The sequence below is a fragment of the Entelurus aequoreus genome, linkage group LG07 (genome assembly GCF_033978785.1).
Source record: "Entelurus aequoreus isolate RoL-2023_Sb linkage group LG07, RoL_Eaeq_v1.1, whole genome shotgun sequence".
Taxonomy (NCBI): domain Eukaryota; kingdom Metazoa; phylum Chordata; class Actinopteri; order Syngnathiformes; family Syngnathidae; genus Entelurus; species Entelurus aequoreus.
The window spans coordinates 27,719,684-27,735,883 of record NC_084737.1 but is presented as its reverse complement, the minus strand read 5'-3'; the positions used below and the strand labels follow the sequence as shown (position 1 = coordinate 27,735,883).

General features: G+C 42.9%; 1 protein-coding gene across 5 annotated transcripts in view; it reads left to right on the top strand.

Annotated features, from left to right (window-relative positions):
• The window catches only part of kmt2d (lysine (K)-specific methyltransferase 2D), a 53,261-nt gene that overhangs the window by 19,213 nt on the left and 17,848 nt on the right, over positions 1-16,200 (top strand). For 4 of the 5 annotated variants that reach the window (XM_062053108.1, XM_062053109.1, XM_062053106.1 and 1 more), the window contains 18 exons: positions 2,701-2,822; positions 5,544-5,679; positions 5,777-5,845; positions 5,929-6,006; positions 6,088-6,246; positions 6,343-6,412; positions 6,576-6,814; positions 6,899-6,972; positions 7,528-7,578; positions 7,671-9,269; positions 9,344-9,520; positions 10,195-10,334; positions 10,474-12,236; positions 12,303-12,426; positions 12,602-12,683; positions 12,767-12,833; positions 12,949-13,181; positions 13,286-16,138. In XM_062053108.1, coding sequence (XP_061909092.1) covers positions 2,701-2,822; positions 5,544-5,679; positions 5,777-5,845; positions 5,929-6,006; positions 6,088-6,246; positions 6,343-6,412; positions 6,576-6,814; positions 6,899-6,972; positions 7,528-7,578; positions 7,671-9,269; positions 9,344-9,520; positions 10,195-10,334; positions 10,474-12,236; positions 12,303-12,426; positions 12,602-12,683; positions 12,767-12,833; positions 12,949-13,181; positions 13,286-16,138 — 8,036 coding nt within the window. The remainder of the gene's footprint in view (positions 1-2,700; positions 2,823-5,543; positions 5,680-5,776; positions 5,846-5,928; positions 6,007-6,087; positions 6,247-6,342; positions 6,413-6,575; positions 6,815-6,898; positions 6,973-7,527; positions 7,579-7,670; positions 9,270-9,343; positions 9,521-10,194; positions 10,335-10,473; positions 12,237-12,302; positions 12,427-12,601; positions 12,684-12,766; positions 12,834-12,948; positions 13,182-13,285; positions 16,139-16,200) is intronic. The other variant, XM_062053105.1, reaches the window with a different exon arrangement.

Sequence of the window (16,200 nt, the reverse complement as noted above, 5' to 3'; positions counted from 1 at the left end):
ACCCCAACTTCTGCCCAAATGCAGCTGGGATAGGCTCCAGCACCCCCTCGATCCCGAGAGGGACAAGCGATAAAAATGGATGGATGAATTTTGGACATTGATGTGGGGAGTTTATATTATATTAAAACAATACCTAAGGAATTAAGGCAGAGCTAAGTAGAAGCTACTTTTAGCATTCCAAAACTGTGTCATAAAATACTCGGAATCAACCCAATTACATCTGTGAATGAACGTCTTTTGTACAATCATAATATAATTAACTAAAAAAAAGTGGTCAAATGGATTGCATTAAAATGTAGAGTTATTACTAAACCTCATCACATTATTCATGAACTTGTTGAAACCATTCAATGAATTAATATAATATACCCAGAAGTATTTTATTTTTATTTTATCTCTTTAAAACACGCTATAAAAAATGTGTATCCTCTGAAAGTATGTCTTGTATTAGCCATGAACTGGAAGAAGCACTTTTTTCAGGATGCAATAAAAAGAATAGTTAAAATATGTTATGGAATAATACATGACCATCATACTATTAATGCAAATTATGCATGTGTTCGGAAATGGATGACCGACTTAAACATTTTAGAGACAGACATATGGAATCATATTTAGAAAAATGCCAATAAGCCCTTTTAGATGCATTCAAAATAAGCTGATTTGATTCAAGATCTTCAATAGGTTGTATTTTACGTAGTTTATAATGGGTACATTAGATAGCAAGTTATGCACAAAATGTCGGCAGCTAAAGGAACTATAAGCTATTGTGGGAATGTCACAGAATAAGAGTTGTGGTTTAAAATAACAAAATAAGTAATCGCATTCTTAAATACAAACATCCAAAAGACAATGCAAACTTGTGTTCTTGGAGATCTGCATCAATGTAGTAATGTCATCAAATAATACAAATGCGTTTTTGTCACTATGCATCATTCCAAACAATAATAGTAAGACAAGTGGATAGACATTTGTAGTCCGACTCATACTGACAGCTATACACAAGCTATAGAGATCATATCAGTAGAAAAACTGCATTTAGATCAGTTAATGAGTCATATCTTGGAATATGGGATCCGTTATATGAATTTGTTTTAACTATTAAATTAACCTGGAATATGACATTTTTTTCCTCGTGGTGTATAATGGATACTGTGTCTTATCAAGTTTGAGATCCAATGTAAGTGTAAGCCACTGTGATGCTATTGTTTTTTTATTAATGGCTATGAAGTTGATGGAAATTATAACAGTGATTTGTTTGCTTGTTGTTGTTTAATGTTTTAATCACTGTTATGGATGTTGGTATTATTATTATTATTGATGGTGTTCTTAGTCATTTTGGTATGACCTTTTTGTTTTTTGTTTGTGTGTCTCAATTAAAGGTGGGGGAAATAATCGATTCGGACATGGACGATTAGTAAACGTCAATAATTGATTTATTTATTGGAAACAGTAATGCAGACTGCTCTAAAATTTGGCTGTGCGGCGAGCCACCTCACCGAGAGATCTGACCAGCTACTTTATTGTAGGGCACTAATGTTCCAGTTTTGCACACATTTCCATGAATTTAATACATGTGATGAGAATTTCTCATTACAAATGCACTGTTTTTAAAAGTTGCAAGAGAGAAACGCCTATTTAGTGAAACGAAAATAAATGTAAAACTGCATCAATATACGTAGATTAAAGATTCATCAATAATACATTTTTAATCGAATCATGAGGTGAGATGGCCAAAGATTTTCACCTCTTAATTGCTCTGTGGGTTGCTATATAGAGTGATGCGGGGCTGGGATTAGTTTGGAGTTGGGATTGTTCTCTACAATATAATTTTGTTGAACTGATATTCTGTGTGATTTTTGTAACTGAAATACAATACATATTAAAAAAAATATTCTTAGACAATATATACTGGTAAATTTACAGTATATCTTGAAGACGAACAATCGCTACTTTTTTTCAGTCACAGTCAAAATAAACTTCATAAACAATATGTAGATATGCCGGTCATAACATTAGGTACACCTACCAACTTTAAGAGCCATACAGCGCTGCATCAACAAACTATTTTTTTTTAGCATCATTAGTCACTGCATGTCACACGCCAGTGTTATTCTTTTGTTTCCCAAATTGTAATGTTGCCACATTTTGCCATTAGAGTTCAACAGCTAGTTTAATTTTGTTGTGGCCCAAATGTCATGGGCAAATAAACATGGAAGTATATATTTTATAGTATTTCTTTTATAGAGAGTGGGAAGGCATGAAACAAGAAGGAATATTTGGTAGGTCCAGTGGCAGCAGTCTGAGCAGTGTGGGCTCAGCAGCATGGGTAGGAGGCTTTCTGACACATGTCCAAGAATGCCCACATATGCACGTCTGTCACTCTGTGACGTCACTGATTCCCCACTGTTAAAACAACACTCCAAAACACAGCTGGCAGAGGCATCCAAAACCGCATGTCAGCTCACGCCCAAATGCGTGAACTTCACAATTTGATGCATAGACATTGTTTAACACCAGTATCCAACATTGTAAATCAGAAAAGAGGAAAATCAACAGAGGTACTTGTACGTACAAGTGTTCTGTAAAATGCACAGTGTTTTAATTTGGGTTTCTAAAGTCCATGTTTGTAATAATTCTGACCTCCTCATCCAACTTTTATTTAATTTGTTATTATGTTTTGATTGTACTTGTACATAGGACCCCATCCTGACACGGATAACATCATGGATCCTAAAGCATTGGATGGTGAAGAACAGGCCAAAAAACGTCGGGGTCGAAAGAAAAGCAAACTTGAGGACATGTTTCCAGCATATCTCCAGGTTTGTCTTTGTCTCTGTCTGTCTCTCGCTCTCTAAAATATACAGTATATATATAAAACATTTTACTGACGTCACGTCCGGCTCACAATATGCGTAGGGGGGTCGAGCTCGCTCTGTTCTCAATGGGTACGAGGCGGCGCCATTATGCTTATGTTGTTTTCGGCTGTACGTATCATTCAAATTGCGAAAAGAATAAATGTTTCTTCAGAGTTCTTCGAGAGGTAATCCAAAAGGGCTGAAGAGTGCAAGATTTTACAAAACAACGAGAAAAGTATGCAGCTCACACTCCAGTCGAAGAAAGCACGGTCGAAGAATGCATGAGTTTGCAGTGATCACTTTGTTAAAGGCCTACTGAAATACATTTTTTTTATTTAAACGGGGATAGCAGATCCATTCTATGTGTCATACTTGATCATTTCGCGATATTGCCATGTTTTTGCTGAAAGGATTTAGTAGAGAACATCGACGATAAAGTTTGCAACTTTTGGTCGCTGATAAAAAAAGCTTTGCCTGTACCGGAAGTAGCGTGACGTCGCAGGTTGAAGGGCTCCTCACATTTCCCCATTGTTTACACCAGCAGCGAGAGCGATTCGGACCGAGAAAGCGACGATTACCCCATTAATTTGAGCGAGGATGAAAGATTTGTGGATGAGGAACGTGAGAGTGAAGGACTAGAGTGCAGTGCAGGACGTGTCTTTTTTCGCTCTGACCGTAACTTAGGTACAAGGTCTCATTGGATTCCACACTTTCTCCTTTTTCTATTGTGGATCACGGATTTGTATTTTAAACCACCTCGGATACTATATCCTCTTGAAAATGAGAGTCGAGAATGCGAAATGGACATTCACAGTGACTTTTATCTCCACGACAATACATCGGTGAAGCACTTTAGCTACGGAGCTAACATGATAGCATCGTGCTTAAATGCAGATAGAAACAAAAGAAATAAGCCCCTGACTGGAAGGATAGACAGAAGATCAACAATACTACTATCAGGAGACACCGAACCAAACACTGGACCTGTAACTACACGGTTAATGCTGTGCCGCCTGTCGAAGCCTAGTAATGCTGTTTTGCTAACTACGCCATTGAAGCTAACTTAGCTACGGGACCTCGTCAGAGCTATGATAAAAACATTAGCGCTCCACCTACGCCAGCCCTCATCTGCTCATCAACACCCGTGCTCACCTGCGTTCCAGCGATCGACGGCGCGACGAAGGACTTCACCCGATCATCGATGCGGTCGGCGGCTAGCGTCGGATAGCGCGTCTGCTATCCAAGTCAGAGTCCTCCTGGTTGTGTTGCTGCAGCCAGCCGCTAATACACCGATCCCACCTACAGCTTTCTTCTTTGCAGTCTCTATTGTTCATTAAACAAATTGCAAAAGATTCACCAACACAGATGTCCAGAATACTGTGGAATTTTGCGATGAAAACAGAGCTGTTTGTATTGGGATACAATGTGTCCGAATACTTCCGTTTCAACCATCGACGTCACGTGCAAACGTCATCATACATAGACGTTTTCAACCGGAAGTTTCGCGGGAAATTTAAAATTGCACTTTATAAGTTAACCCGTTCGTATTGGCATGTGTTGCAATGTTAAGATTTCATCATTGATATATAAAGTATCAGACTGCGTGGTCGGTAGTAGTGGGTTTCAGTAGGCCTTTAAGGGTTCGTCTGATATACTTAACATTTATTATTTCACATTTAAGTATTATCTTGATATTATTTGTATTTCCTAAACACATGTTTGCTACGAGTGTTTTGAAAAGCACCAACTCGGCAAGTCTAAATAAAAGAAAACAAATGTGAGCAAAACCTAAAAGAGTTAAGATTTTACCAAAAGCAGCAATCATAAATGAAGCTTTCAGAATATACACAATGTTGACAGCTATAATTATATTTTGATAAAGATGTGGGCAAACACACAACTCGTAAACGGCACGTGCAACAGCAACATACCTGGCAGTGACACAGTTAAATCATGAAATGCAACTTACCCGAGAAAAAACGATGCATATTTATCCAGGAGAATCTTCATACCAATTTCCTTGACAAAGCCACACAGAAGTTGTAGACATGCTTTTCCAAGTTTCCATCTGTTTTGTTATGTACAATGGTGTCTTGATCACAATACTTTGATATGTCTGGGAACGCGACCGCCGTTTTTGATCCTTGGTATCACTCAACAAATCTTTTTTAAATAAAGTATAGCGATCTATTCCATTGCATAGTTGGATTTTTTGGGGCGTATCTGCTTTTTGCAGGAAGATTTAAGTCTCTTTTGTACCCAGATAGTTCACACGCTGCTTGCTCTACTACAGCTGTCTTCGCTTGGTTGACCACTACGGTTTTCACTTCCAGGAAGAAGTCAGGGGTCGAAATACAGGCAATGCCACTTTTTCTTGTTAGATAACGATATCAGTATTTATTTCTCCTTTTTTGTTACATTAATAGATTTGTATGCAAGTTATTTAAATTTTAAAAATTGCCATGTTCAAACTGCAACAAATATTCAACTCTGCATACGCCTTACTGTGAGGCATTTGCGTATGTTTAAAATCAAATTGATCTTTTTTTTTTTTTAGATAACTGATTCTGCAAATTTGGCTGGTATCAGACTCAACTAACTATCAAATTGCCCCATCCCTATTTAAACTGACGTGGGAAAAAGGAGAGAAGTATTTTCGAATAAACAATAACTTCTCTGATGCAGGAGGCATTCTTTGGAAGAACGCTTATTGACTTGAGTAAGAAGGCTGTAATGACCCTCCCCGGACAGAAGCCAGTCGCATGCCTTCTTCAACCCTCGTTACCAGCACCATCAGGGATCCAAATGAATTCCTCAGAAAGTAAGAATGAGTTAAATAACGCTACAAATATGTTGTTTGACTTTTGACAAGGTTGACAAAGCTTATCCATAACACCTATTTTACTCTCTCTCTCTAGATGTGGCCAAGGATCGTATAATCAAGCAAGAGGGATGTCAGGCCCCCCATGCTCAGGGAGACTGTGCAGGTGAGTAACTGGACTCTGCAACTTATTTATTGCTCTAGTTTGAAGGTAATTACCAAGTATTTTTTAATATATATTTTTTCCAGCAGTCTTTGCACCATCCTCATCACTGAAGGACCTAGGGTCCACTGATCCTCCTGACTCTGATGCAGAAAAAAGTGAAGGTATTAGACGCAGGCTTATTGTGGACGAAAAAACAAGTCAAATGTGGTAACGCATTTCACATTTTATCCTTTTTTTGTCAGGTCTTCCACGAGGGGTAGAGAATCAGGATTCTGAGCAGTTTTTCAGGAAGGTTCTAGGAGTGTCAGAAGGCTCCACCTTGGAGGGTATGAAGCCCATCTCGGAGGGCAATAAGGGGGAACTTAATTGTAGCGCTCTGCCACAAAGAGCTCTCCTCTCAGGTGTGTAGAATAGGATGCCTAAGATTGATTCCGTTGTCATCTTATTAATGAGGGTTTATTTATTAAATGAGGTTTGAATCTATAACACTCTTGCAGGGTCTCTGCCTTCAGCTGGAGTTATGGACGCTTTCCCTGGCCTGTCACAGTCCCCTTTCTTCGACATGCGGTAGGAAGTAATACATTTCTATTTAGATTTCATTTATCTGTAGCTCCATCCTGATGTAGTTTTACTATCGACTCAATGGCAATGCAAATGTATATATTTGTATTATGAGCAGGGATTGCTGCTCAAGTTAGAGCGTTTAAGCATTTTGGACTATTATTTTCAGGGACAAAGGAGGGATGTTTAGTCCAAATGGGGGTGAGGAGAGCCCCTGGGCTACTCCTTCTACCCCAGTGACCCCTTCCTCCCCACCAACCCCCACTGAGGCAGAAGGTGACGGACTGTCCTACAACCAACGCAGTCTCCAGCGATGGGAGAAAGATGAGGAGCTGGGAGAGCTATCAACAATTTCTCCGGTGCTTTATGCCAACACCAACTTTCCCACTCTCAAACAGGACCACCCAGGTGAGTGCGGAAGTCTACTAGCATGTGAACATTTAATTTTATTGTATTTGATTTTAGCTATGTTTCAAATTACCGCTGTTCCAGACTGGGCAAGTCGCTGTAAACAAATCATGAAGATCTGGAGAAAAGTGTCAGCAGCTGACAAGGTTCCTTATCTGGTATGTTCTTTTATTTTACCACCATTTACTAAATTAATATATATTAATTGTATTAATTATTATTTTTTGGCATATACCTATGCCAGATCAATGAAAGCAAAATGTAATATTTAGTTTGGTCAGTCTGTTAAACTCAAATGAGATTGGTTGTATTGGGAGTAGGGACGGCGTGGCGAAGTTGGTAGAGTGACCGTGCCAGCAATCGGACGGTTGCTGGTTACTGGGGTTCAATCCCCACCTTCTACCATCCTAGTCACGTCCGTTGTGTCCTTGGGCAAGACACTTCACCCTTGCTCCTGATGGCTGCTGGTTAGCGCCTTGCATGGCAGCTCCCGCCATCAGTGTGTGAATGTGTGTGTGAATGGGTGAATGTGGAAATACTGTCAAAGCGCTTTGAGTACCTTGAAGGTAGAAAAGCGCTATACAAGTATAACCCATTTATCATTTATTTAACAAGAAAACTATAATAAGTAATTACAACAGACAAAAAAATTATTTTTTTCTCTATAACCTTTTTGAAATAATTGAATGAACATGTTTTTTTTCTCTCAAAAGCAAAAGGCCAAAGATAACAGAGCAGCTCAGAGGATCAACAAGGCACAAAAGGTGAGTTAATGGTTTTATAATGGTCAAAGAAAGCTGTAGAAGATTATACTTAATTTTTTCCTTTAACTCTTCTAATTTTCTTTTTCTAATAGCAGGCAGAGAGTCAGGTGTGCAGGCCAGTTAAGACAGAGCCAGTGCGAATTAAAGGGGAAAGACCCAGTTTACACCTCCATATCCCACCGCCTTCAGGATCTACGTCCATCTCGTCTCAGCCAAGCTCAGCAGAGAGCCCATATCCCTTCCCCCCAGATTCAGGTTCTTCCTCTGTCTTTTTCTCAGATGGTATCGCAAAGACCCCAGGATCAGCCGAAGTCCATACAGATCCTTTTGCCAAGCTCCACCCTCAGTCACCCCGTTCTCATTCCCACCCACCAACTCCTTTAACCTATGCTGGGGCTAGCCCCATACAGGCCTCCTCCTCAGGTTATACTGCTTCCGGCCCACAGGGTCTTCCTCAGGGACGGCCAGCCAGTCTTGGCCCCTTTGACATGCAACCAGGCACTTCTGGAACCTCCAGGCGGGCTCAGCAGGTTGACCCCTACTTTAGATCACAGCTACAGCAACAACAAGGTCATTCTTCACAATCTCAGCAAGGCTCTCAAGAGTCCCTTACACCTCTACAAAGTCCTCATTCAAGAAGTGCTGCAATTGGTGGAGAGTCACCCATTTTCTCACCGCCCCATAACACACATTATGGGGACCCTCAAAGAACTCAACAAGCCATGGGGCAGACAGAGTACGGTGCATCCCCATTATCATCTGCCTCCTCGCCTGCAGGCCCAGGCCAGTACAGGGCTGACATGAGTGCACCTTCTCCTCGCTCCAATAATGTTGGAAGGCCTGACCTTGCCACTGGCTCTCCTGTTGGGATGCTGGAGTCTGGGAATGGATATTTTAAGGCACCTATGACACCACGAATACACCAAGGGGAAGGTGGTGCACTTCATCCTGGAGCCTCCCCAAGCCATCCTTCCGAAGGTTACAGGCAGTCTCCATCTCACTCTTTCTCTGATGCCCACGTTCAGTCTCCATTAGCTCCCAAGTTGCAGTCAGGTGACAATTGTTCTCTTGGACCCCAGAGACACAGTGTAACTCAACAAGAAATATGCCCTAGAGTTCCCTCCAGCCCACAATCCCAGGGCAGCTGTCAGTCTCCTCACACTCCAGGTGGACTTTCCAATGATACATATTCTGCCCAGTCCCCTTTAACGCCACGTTTCCAGTCCCCAGATCACTGTTCTCAGCCACCTTCAAGGCCACAATCGAGAGATCCTTTCACAACTATCCAAAAACCACCTCGCCCAGCGTCTGGTGCATCAGAAGGAATTATAAGTTTTAAAAGCTCACCTAATCCAAATCAGCCACCTCCCTCACATTCCAACAGTGGTTCCATGGGGGATCCTGTCACTTGCAAACCTTCAGCACCATTCAAGCCTAGTACAGGAACAATTCAGATACCCCAACAGCAGGGTCACATGGTTCCAGGTCGGCCACAGCAAACTACTGTTGCGGACAGCCACAGCTCGAGGCATATACCTACATCTGGATCTCAAGAACTGTCAGTTCTCCGCCCTCAAGATGCGCCTCATCAGACAACCTTGCCAGGTACTCAAGAAATGCCTGATGTGTCAGCAGTTCAAGATCCAACACTAGTGGGCCTTAGTCCCTCTGAACTGGAGAAACACAGACAGGTATTAACTATTTGCTATGGACTCACCTTTTTATGCAAATTGTTTTCGTAATTGATTAAACTTGTATTTTTTAGCGTCAGAGATTAAGAGAATTCCTAATCAGACAACAAATGCAGCGTAACACCATTCGACAAGAAAAAGAGGCAGCTGCAGCTGCTGCTGGCAATGCATCATCCCCTGGATGGCAAGGAGGAGACATTGGTGCATTTCAACAAGACAAGACACACAGAGCACCACCACCTTATCCACAGGTAATTAGTAATATATTACAGCATATGTAGACATACATTTTAAAAACAATATACTATGATGCAACATACAGAGAAACCACTATTTAAGAACGTAAGTGGTTCTTGAAGAGAGTTCGTAAATAGAGAAGTCTGATGTTGAAGGAATTTTTCCACAAGAAACAATGTAAATAAGAACTCAACTCATTTGCAGCTGCACACACAGTTACACACACACACACACACGGTCACAAGCCCTGTGGTGCATTCACAGTTTGAAATAAAAAAAAACTCTTTAAATGTAACATCCAGTTCTCTACAATGATAAGGAATAAAAAAAAATCCACTTTACTTTCTGTTAATCTTCCTCGCCTGCAGCGGAAGGAGAGGGGGAAGGCAATTTCAACGACACTATGGATACTTACTGAATTTGTCGAACCACATATCGCTTGTCCATTGCTTTCTTTTGACTCATATTGAGCTAGCAAAACTAGAAAATATTGTCAAAAGGCTAAAAAACCCTTAAGAAGCAAACAGAGTAGCACATTAGCTTTTAGACTTTACTGTCAAGCCAACAGACATTTGTTGTATTTCCTGTAGTATGTAAATTTAATGTACTTAATGCAGCCTCTGAGAGTGACAAATAACAAGTGCGTACAAGTAAATACTGAGTGTAATTTTGTTTGAACTTCCATTAGGAACGTGTTGCAGTTACAACTGCGGGAGCTCAGGCTTCCATTATAGGGAAGATGCCCATTAATGCTAGTGGGATGGGGGACAAGCTCATTCGCCCACCGGCTACAGGAACTGCAGCCATCATGGATCCTAGTAGTCTAAGGTATGCATGCAAGCTATCATCTCAATAATTTCAATTGATAAGAAATATATTTGTTGATTACTTTTCCAATGCTAGTAGCTCTGTTTGTTTTAAATATTTATACCTGTTAACTGGACTTTGGTTTGTATCTGTTCTCCAGGCCACCAGGGCCTCCCAGGTCGCAGGGTATGTTTCCTCGTCCACCTTTCCCTCTTCAGTGGCAGGGTCAAGCTGCAGGACCAAGGAGATTCCCCCATCCTAATATGGAGGCTATGGCCATAAGGCACAATGTAAACTCTGCTGTGAATATTCAGGGTCTGGAAGGCATTGGTAACCCTCACACCATGATGCCATCATCACATGGAGGAGAGAATATGCAACCATTAAGCCAAGCACCTCCACCACAGTTCATTGAATTAAGACACAATTCGCAGAGGCTACCGCTTAGACCTCAGTTTATGTCTCGTGGACCTCAGCCCAGACAGCGTCTTTTTGTCCCACAAGACATGTCAGCACCATACATTCAACAGCATCCAATAGTGCCAGCTGGTGCTATTCAATCACAGAGGAACATCAACTCACAGTTGGGGTTACAGCAGAGTGAACTTTCAGCTTTATTACCTCAGCAGCCTACAGTCACAGGAACACAGCAGCGCCAGGCAGGAGCTTCAACTTCCAACATTCCTGCCTCTAGACACCGTCAGCTTTCGCAATCAAGCCTGGTCACAGAATCCCAAACTGGTATAGTAGAACACAATGAGGAACTACCAGAACCTGATCTCGAGACCCTTGGGGGTGCCCCTGGGGATGGAGGTGTCGAAGATGAGGAGGATTTAGGTCTTGACCTGGACCCAGACAAAGGAGATGATGAACTGGGAAACCTAGACAACCTGGAAACCAACGATCCACATTTAGATGACTTGCTTAATAGTGATGAATTTGACCTGCTTGCTTACACTGACCCTGAATTAGACCAAGGAGACCCTAAGGATGGCTTTTCAGACCAGCTGCGCTTGGTCGAAGCTGAAAGTGAAACCCCTTCATCATCGTCTGGCTCTGCACTTGTCAAAGTAGAAGATAAACCCAAGTTGGAATCTGAGCACAAGTCTGTGTCAACGCCAGCGTCTCCAGGCAGATCTGCTACCCAACTACAATGCTCCTCTGATGCTGTTGGTAACACCAAGATAAAAGTGGAGTCAAGATGTCTCACTGCTCAGCTCCAGTCAGGACAGACTGCTGTAAAAGATGAAATGGTAGAGGCTGTATCTCTGCTCCTTAGTGGAAGCAGAGCGAGCACAGCACAGCAAGAAAACCAGGCGGCTTCCCTCAGTTCTGTTCGATTAGGGGGGCTTTCATATCCACTGCAAGGCCAAGATGACCCCTTGCCTTTTTCTACAGCTGCTCCTCATGCAGACATTGGTGATGATCCACTTGGGTTGCCCGATGTTGGAGGACAGCATTCTGCTGCTGTTGATTTGGCAAAGGTAGAGAGCTCGTTGGATGGTGAGCTGCCTCTCTTAATACAAGATCTGCTGGAACATGAGAAGAAGGAGCAGCAACAGCAGCAACAGCAGCTACAGCTTAATTCACTTCACCAGGGAGGCGTTCCACCTCATTTTCCGTGCAGTCCAAATCAACAGTCAAACCCACATCTTCCTGGACAGTTAATGCTGCCACACCACCGTCCACCACCCCAAGCAATGATGGCCCAGTCAGGAATAGTGCCCCGTCCTCCACACATGCTGCAACAACAACAAAGGCTTCTGGGACCTGGAATGGTGCCACCACCTCACATGACCATGGCCCAGCAGCAAGCCGTCGTTAGAATGGGGCAGCCAGGAATGCATGCAAGTCTCAGTCATCCACAGCAGCAACCTATGGTGAAACAGTCACCGGTGGCCAACAATTTCTTCCCAGATAAAGGTAGTCACATTGACTTTCATCTGTAATCTGTAATCAATAATAATGTTCTATTATTTTGTTTTTTAGATTTAGACAAATTTGCTTCTGATGACATAATGGATCCCATTGCCAAGGCAAAGATGGTGGCTCTTAAAGGTATTAAGAGAGTGTTGGCCCAGGACCCAATGGGTGTTCCCTCTGGTATCAACAGGTATTTTTAGTTTAGTACTTTTTAGTTACCTTTATACAGCAACAAATACTTGAACAGAAACTAAACATGTATTCCTACCACCCAGCCAAACTTGGTGTTATGTTGACAAATAGCAAGATGGTATTGTTATGGTAACATTAACATATCGAAGTTAAACGTTTTGCTTTTCTTTCAGGCAACAAGTTTCTCTGCTTGCTCAGAGGCTGTCATCTGCTCCAGGCACAGATCCAGGCCAAATTTCATCTGGGCCGCCAAAAGTAAGAGCTTACTTCTTTAGAGAGAACATATACATCATTTATTGTAATTTCTAATGAATAATTCAATTACATGTTGTGTTAAGGAGGAACCAACCACTGATGCCACCCAGTCAAGACCTAACCCACCACAATTTGTGCAAGGAATCATCAGTATGTCAAACAATAACAGAAATGCAATTGTTATTTTTTTTAAAGCACAAAATAAAAGTCAGTTGTTATGCAACTCCTCCCTATATAGATGAATAAGTTAATTGTCCTGTTACAGATGATTCAGAACAGCACCAGTATGAGGAATGGCTTCTTCACACTCAGCAGTTACTCCAAATGCAGTTAAAATTTCTGGAAGAACAAATTGGAGTTCATCGTAAATCTCGCAAGGCACTGTGTGCCAAGCAGCGCACGGCAAAGAAAGCTGGCAGAGAGTTGGCTGAGGCAGATGCTGAGAAACTCAGGTTGGTCACGGAGGAACAGAGCAAAATTCAGAAACAGCTTGACCAGGTAGGTTTTTATTTCACAAATCCATTTATTATACTGCCTAAATATGTTATGATTATAAAGATTCTGCACTCCTGACACATTTTTAAAAAGTGCTTTTGTTCTAGGTACGCAAACAGCAGAAAGAGCACACCAATCTCATTGCTGAGTATAGAAGCAAGCAGCAGCAGCAGCAAGGTTCAGGTCTTGTTGCTCCTGGACATTCTGCGCAGGGGCCCCCACTTCACATGTTTCCCAAGTTACCTGGCCAGATGATGATTGGCCAACAGGGAACGCCAGTAATGGGTCAGCACCCTAGAATGGTTTCCCAAGGTGGAATGCCTGTCAGGATGCCCCAAGGTCAGCCTTTCATTGCAAGAGCCCAACACCAACTTCCAAGGGCCCAATGTCCCCCTGGTACACCAGCAGGATTCTTCCCACAAGGACCACCTGGAATACAGGGTGCTGACCCCAGGCTTCTCCAAGAAAGACAGCTCCAGCATAGGATGCAGATGGCAAAGCTCCAGCAGCAGCAACAACAGCAAGCAATGATGGGCCAGCAACAGCTGCCAATTCAAAATCAACAGTCTGCCTTAATAACTCAGCCACAGTCTGGTGTGATGGGCAACCCACTGATGTCCCAGCAGCAAGCAAATATTAAACAGGGGATATTGGCTAATCAGATTAATCAGCAGAGCATAGCTCAAGGCGCGCAGGTAATGGGTTCAGGTCAGTCTGTAGGTCCACCATCACAGAACTTTATTGCAGGTCAGACCAATAACCAAGCTCAAGTCATAATGGCAGCTCAACCAGTGTTAAGCGGTAATCCGCCTGTTGCACAACCACAACCACAACAACACAGGCCTCAGATAATGCAGCAGGGAATGGTTGGCTCTCCAGCTCATTCTGTCAGGGGTTCCCAGGCCCCGCTGACTCAACAACAACAACAGAACCTTCTTGCCCAACACATTCTTGCTTCTCAGCAGCAGCAGCATAATGTTGCAAATAATTTTCCACAACTTCAGCAGCCAATTGTACAGCAAAGGCAAACAACTCAAGTAATGATTAAATCCAACCAAGAGCAAGAAAGGCTTTCCCAATCTTCTACCCCACAGATGAGTTCATCCCCTTCCACAGGCAGCACCACACCTCAGCCACTGGGAGCTACTGATAGTCAAACTGCAATGACAAAAGAGGGTGACATTCTCAGCCCTGATACCAGAACTACACCACAACACAGTGGGCCCCCAACCCCTAATCATATGCAGCAGGTCACATCTGCAAATGATCAGCAGAATGATATGGTGCGACAGCCACTTCAGAAGCAGCATCAAGACCAGGGTTATATGCTGCAGCAACAACCACCGCTTCCTGAACAACAAACTGGTTTGGTTGGAAACCAACAAAGTGGTGTCATTCAGCAACAACTACCAATTGCTGTACATAGGCAAGATTCAGGTATTACGGTTAAAGAAGAAGGCAAGTCTGTGGATTTCTTGGCACAGCAACAACAGCACCAATCTGTTCCGCATGTCATGCAGCAATCCCAAGACCCCAGCATCCAGCAACAGATGATCATCCAGAACCATTCTGGTCAGCTACAGTCTGTGATTAATCATCCTCAGCAGCAAGCTTTAATTGCGCAGCAGCAAAAACAGCAGGCCATGATGGGAATGATTAGAGCTCAGCAGCAAGGCATGATTGCACAAAGGCCTGGGGTTCCAAATGCACCTATCCGCACCCCTATCAACATCCAGGCTATCATTGCTCAAAATCCACAACTACGCAATCTTCCACCAAATCAGCAGATACAACACATCCAAGCCATGATTGCCCAGAGGCAGCTCCACCAGGGACAAATGCTGCGAATGTCAATGGGTCAGAGTCAGTTAAGGCCTCACATGCTACCAGGACAGGTGCCACAAGCTGGAAAACAAATGCTGAGGATGGAAGTGCAACAGATGCCATATGGACCCATGGTAAAGCCTGGAACTTTGTGCACTCCTCAACAGAGTGTTGCTCCTCAGTTTCAGCAAGGGATGATGGTCACAGGGCAGCAACAGCCACAAACAGGAGAGGCGATGCAAGTTATGAGGGGTCAATTACCAGTGCCACGATCTCCCATGGACCAGAGCCGTTTAATAAGGCCTACATCTCCACGCCAGTCACTATCCACACACCCTGGTGATCTGAGACACCCACTGAACCAAGCAGTAGGAATGCGTCCACCCACTCCTAACCAGCACCAACAACAGGCACTAATGGCAGCTGCAACGGGCCGCATACAGGGATCCCCTTCCATTGCATATTCTCAGAGAGGACCTTTTGGCATCAGCCCCGTCCACCCTGCATCTCCACTCTCATCTCATGTCTCTACGCCTTCTGTAGTTGACAACAGAGCTGGAAAAGGAAGTCCGTACAGTCAAATCAAGGCATCTCCTCTCAGGTCACCAGTCACCAAGACTCCACTTGAATGTCCAGGATTGAAAATAGAATCGCAGACATCGGCTAGTGAAACATCTACTACGACTCTTACTCCAAATGGTCCAAAGACAGGATTGGATATCCGGCAACAGTTACAAGTTGCAGACAGCCGTATTCCTTACACACAGCATGGTTCTACAGAAGCGGGTCTGTGCAAGCTGACACTACATAACATTAAACAGGAGCCAAGAGAAGTTCAGTGTGATGATGCAGGAGAAGCACATTCTGGTAGTATAAAGCGAGAAGCAACAGGTGACATGGTTACTTCAGGGAGCAACACTGCATTTATTAATGATGACATTGCCACAGAACCTGAAGTGCAAGGCACTAGATCTGAAACTGGACAGCAATTACTACAGAAACTCTTGAGAACCAAGAACCTTCAGCTTGCAGCCCAGAGGCCATCTGAAGGCATCCACAATGAGATCAATGGCCACATCAACAGCAAACTGGCAATGCTGGAGCAAAAACTTCAAGGGACTCCACGAAATATGGAGGTTGGTTCTATTTTAATAATATTTTGATGTATGTGAGATTTTTGTGGTGAAATATTTTTTTT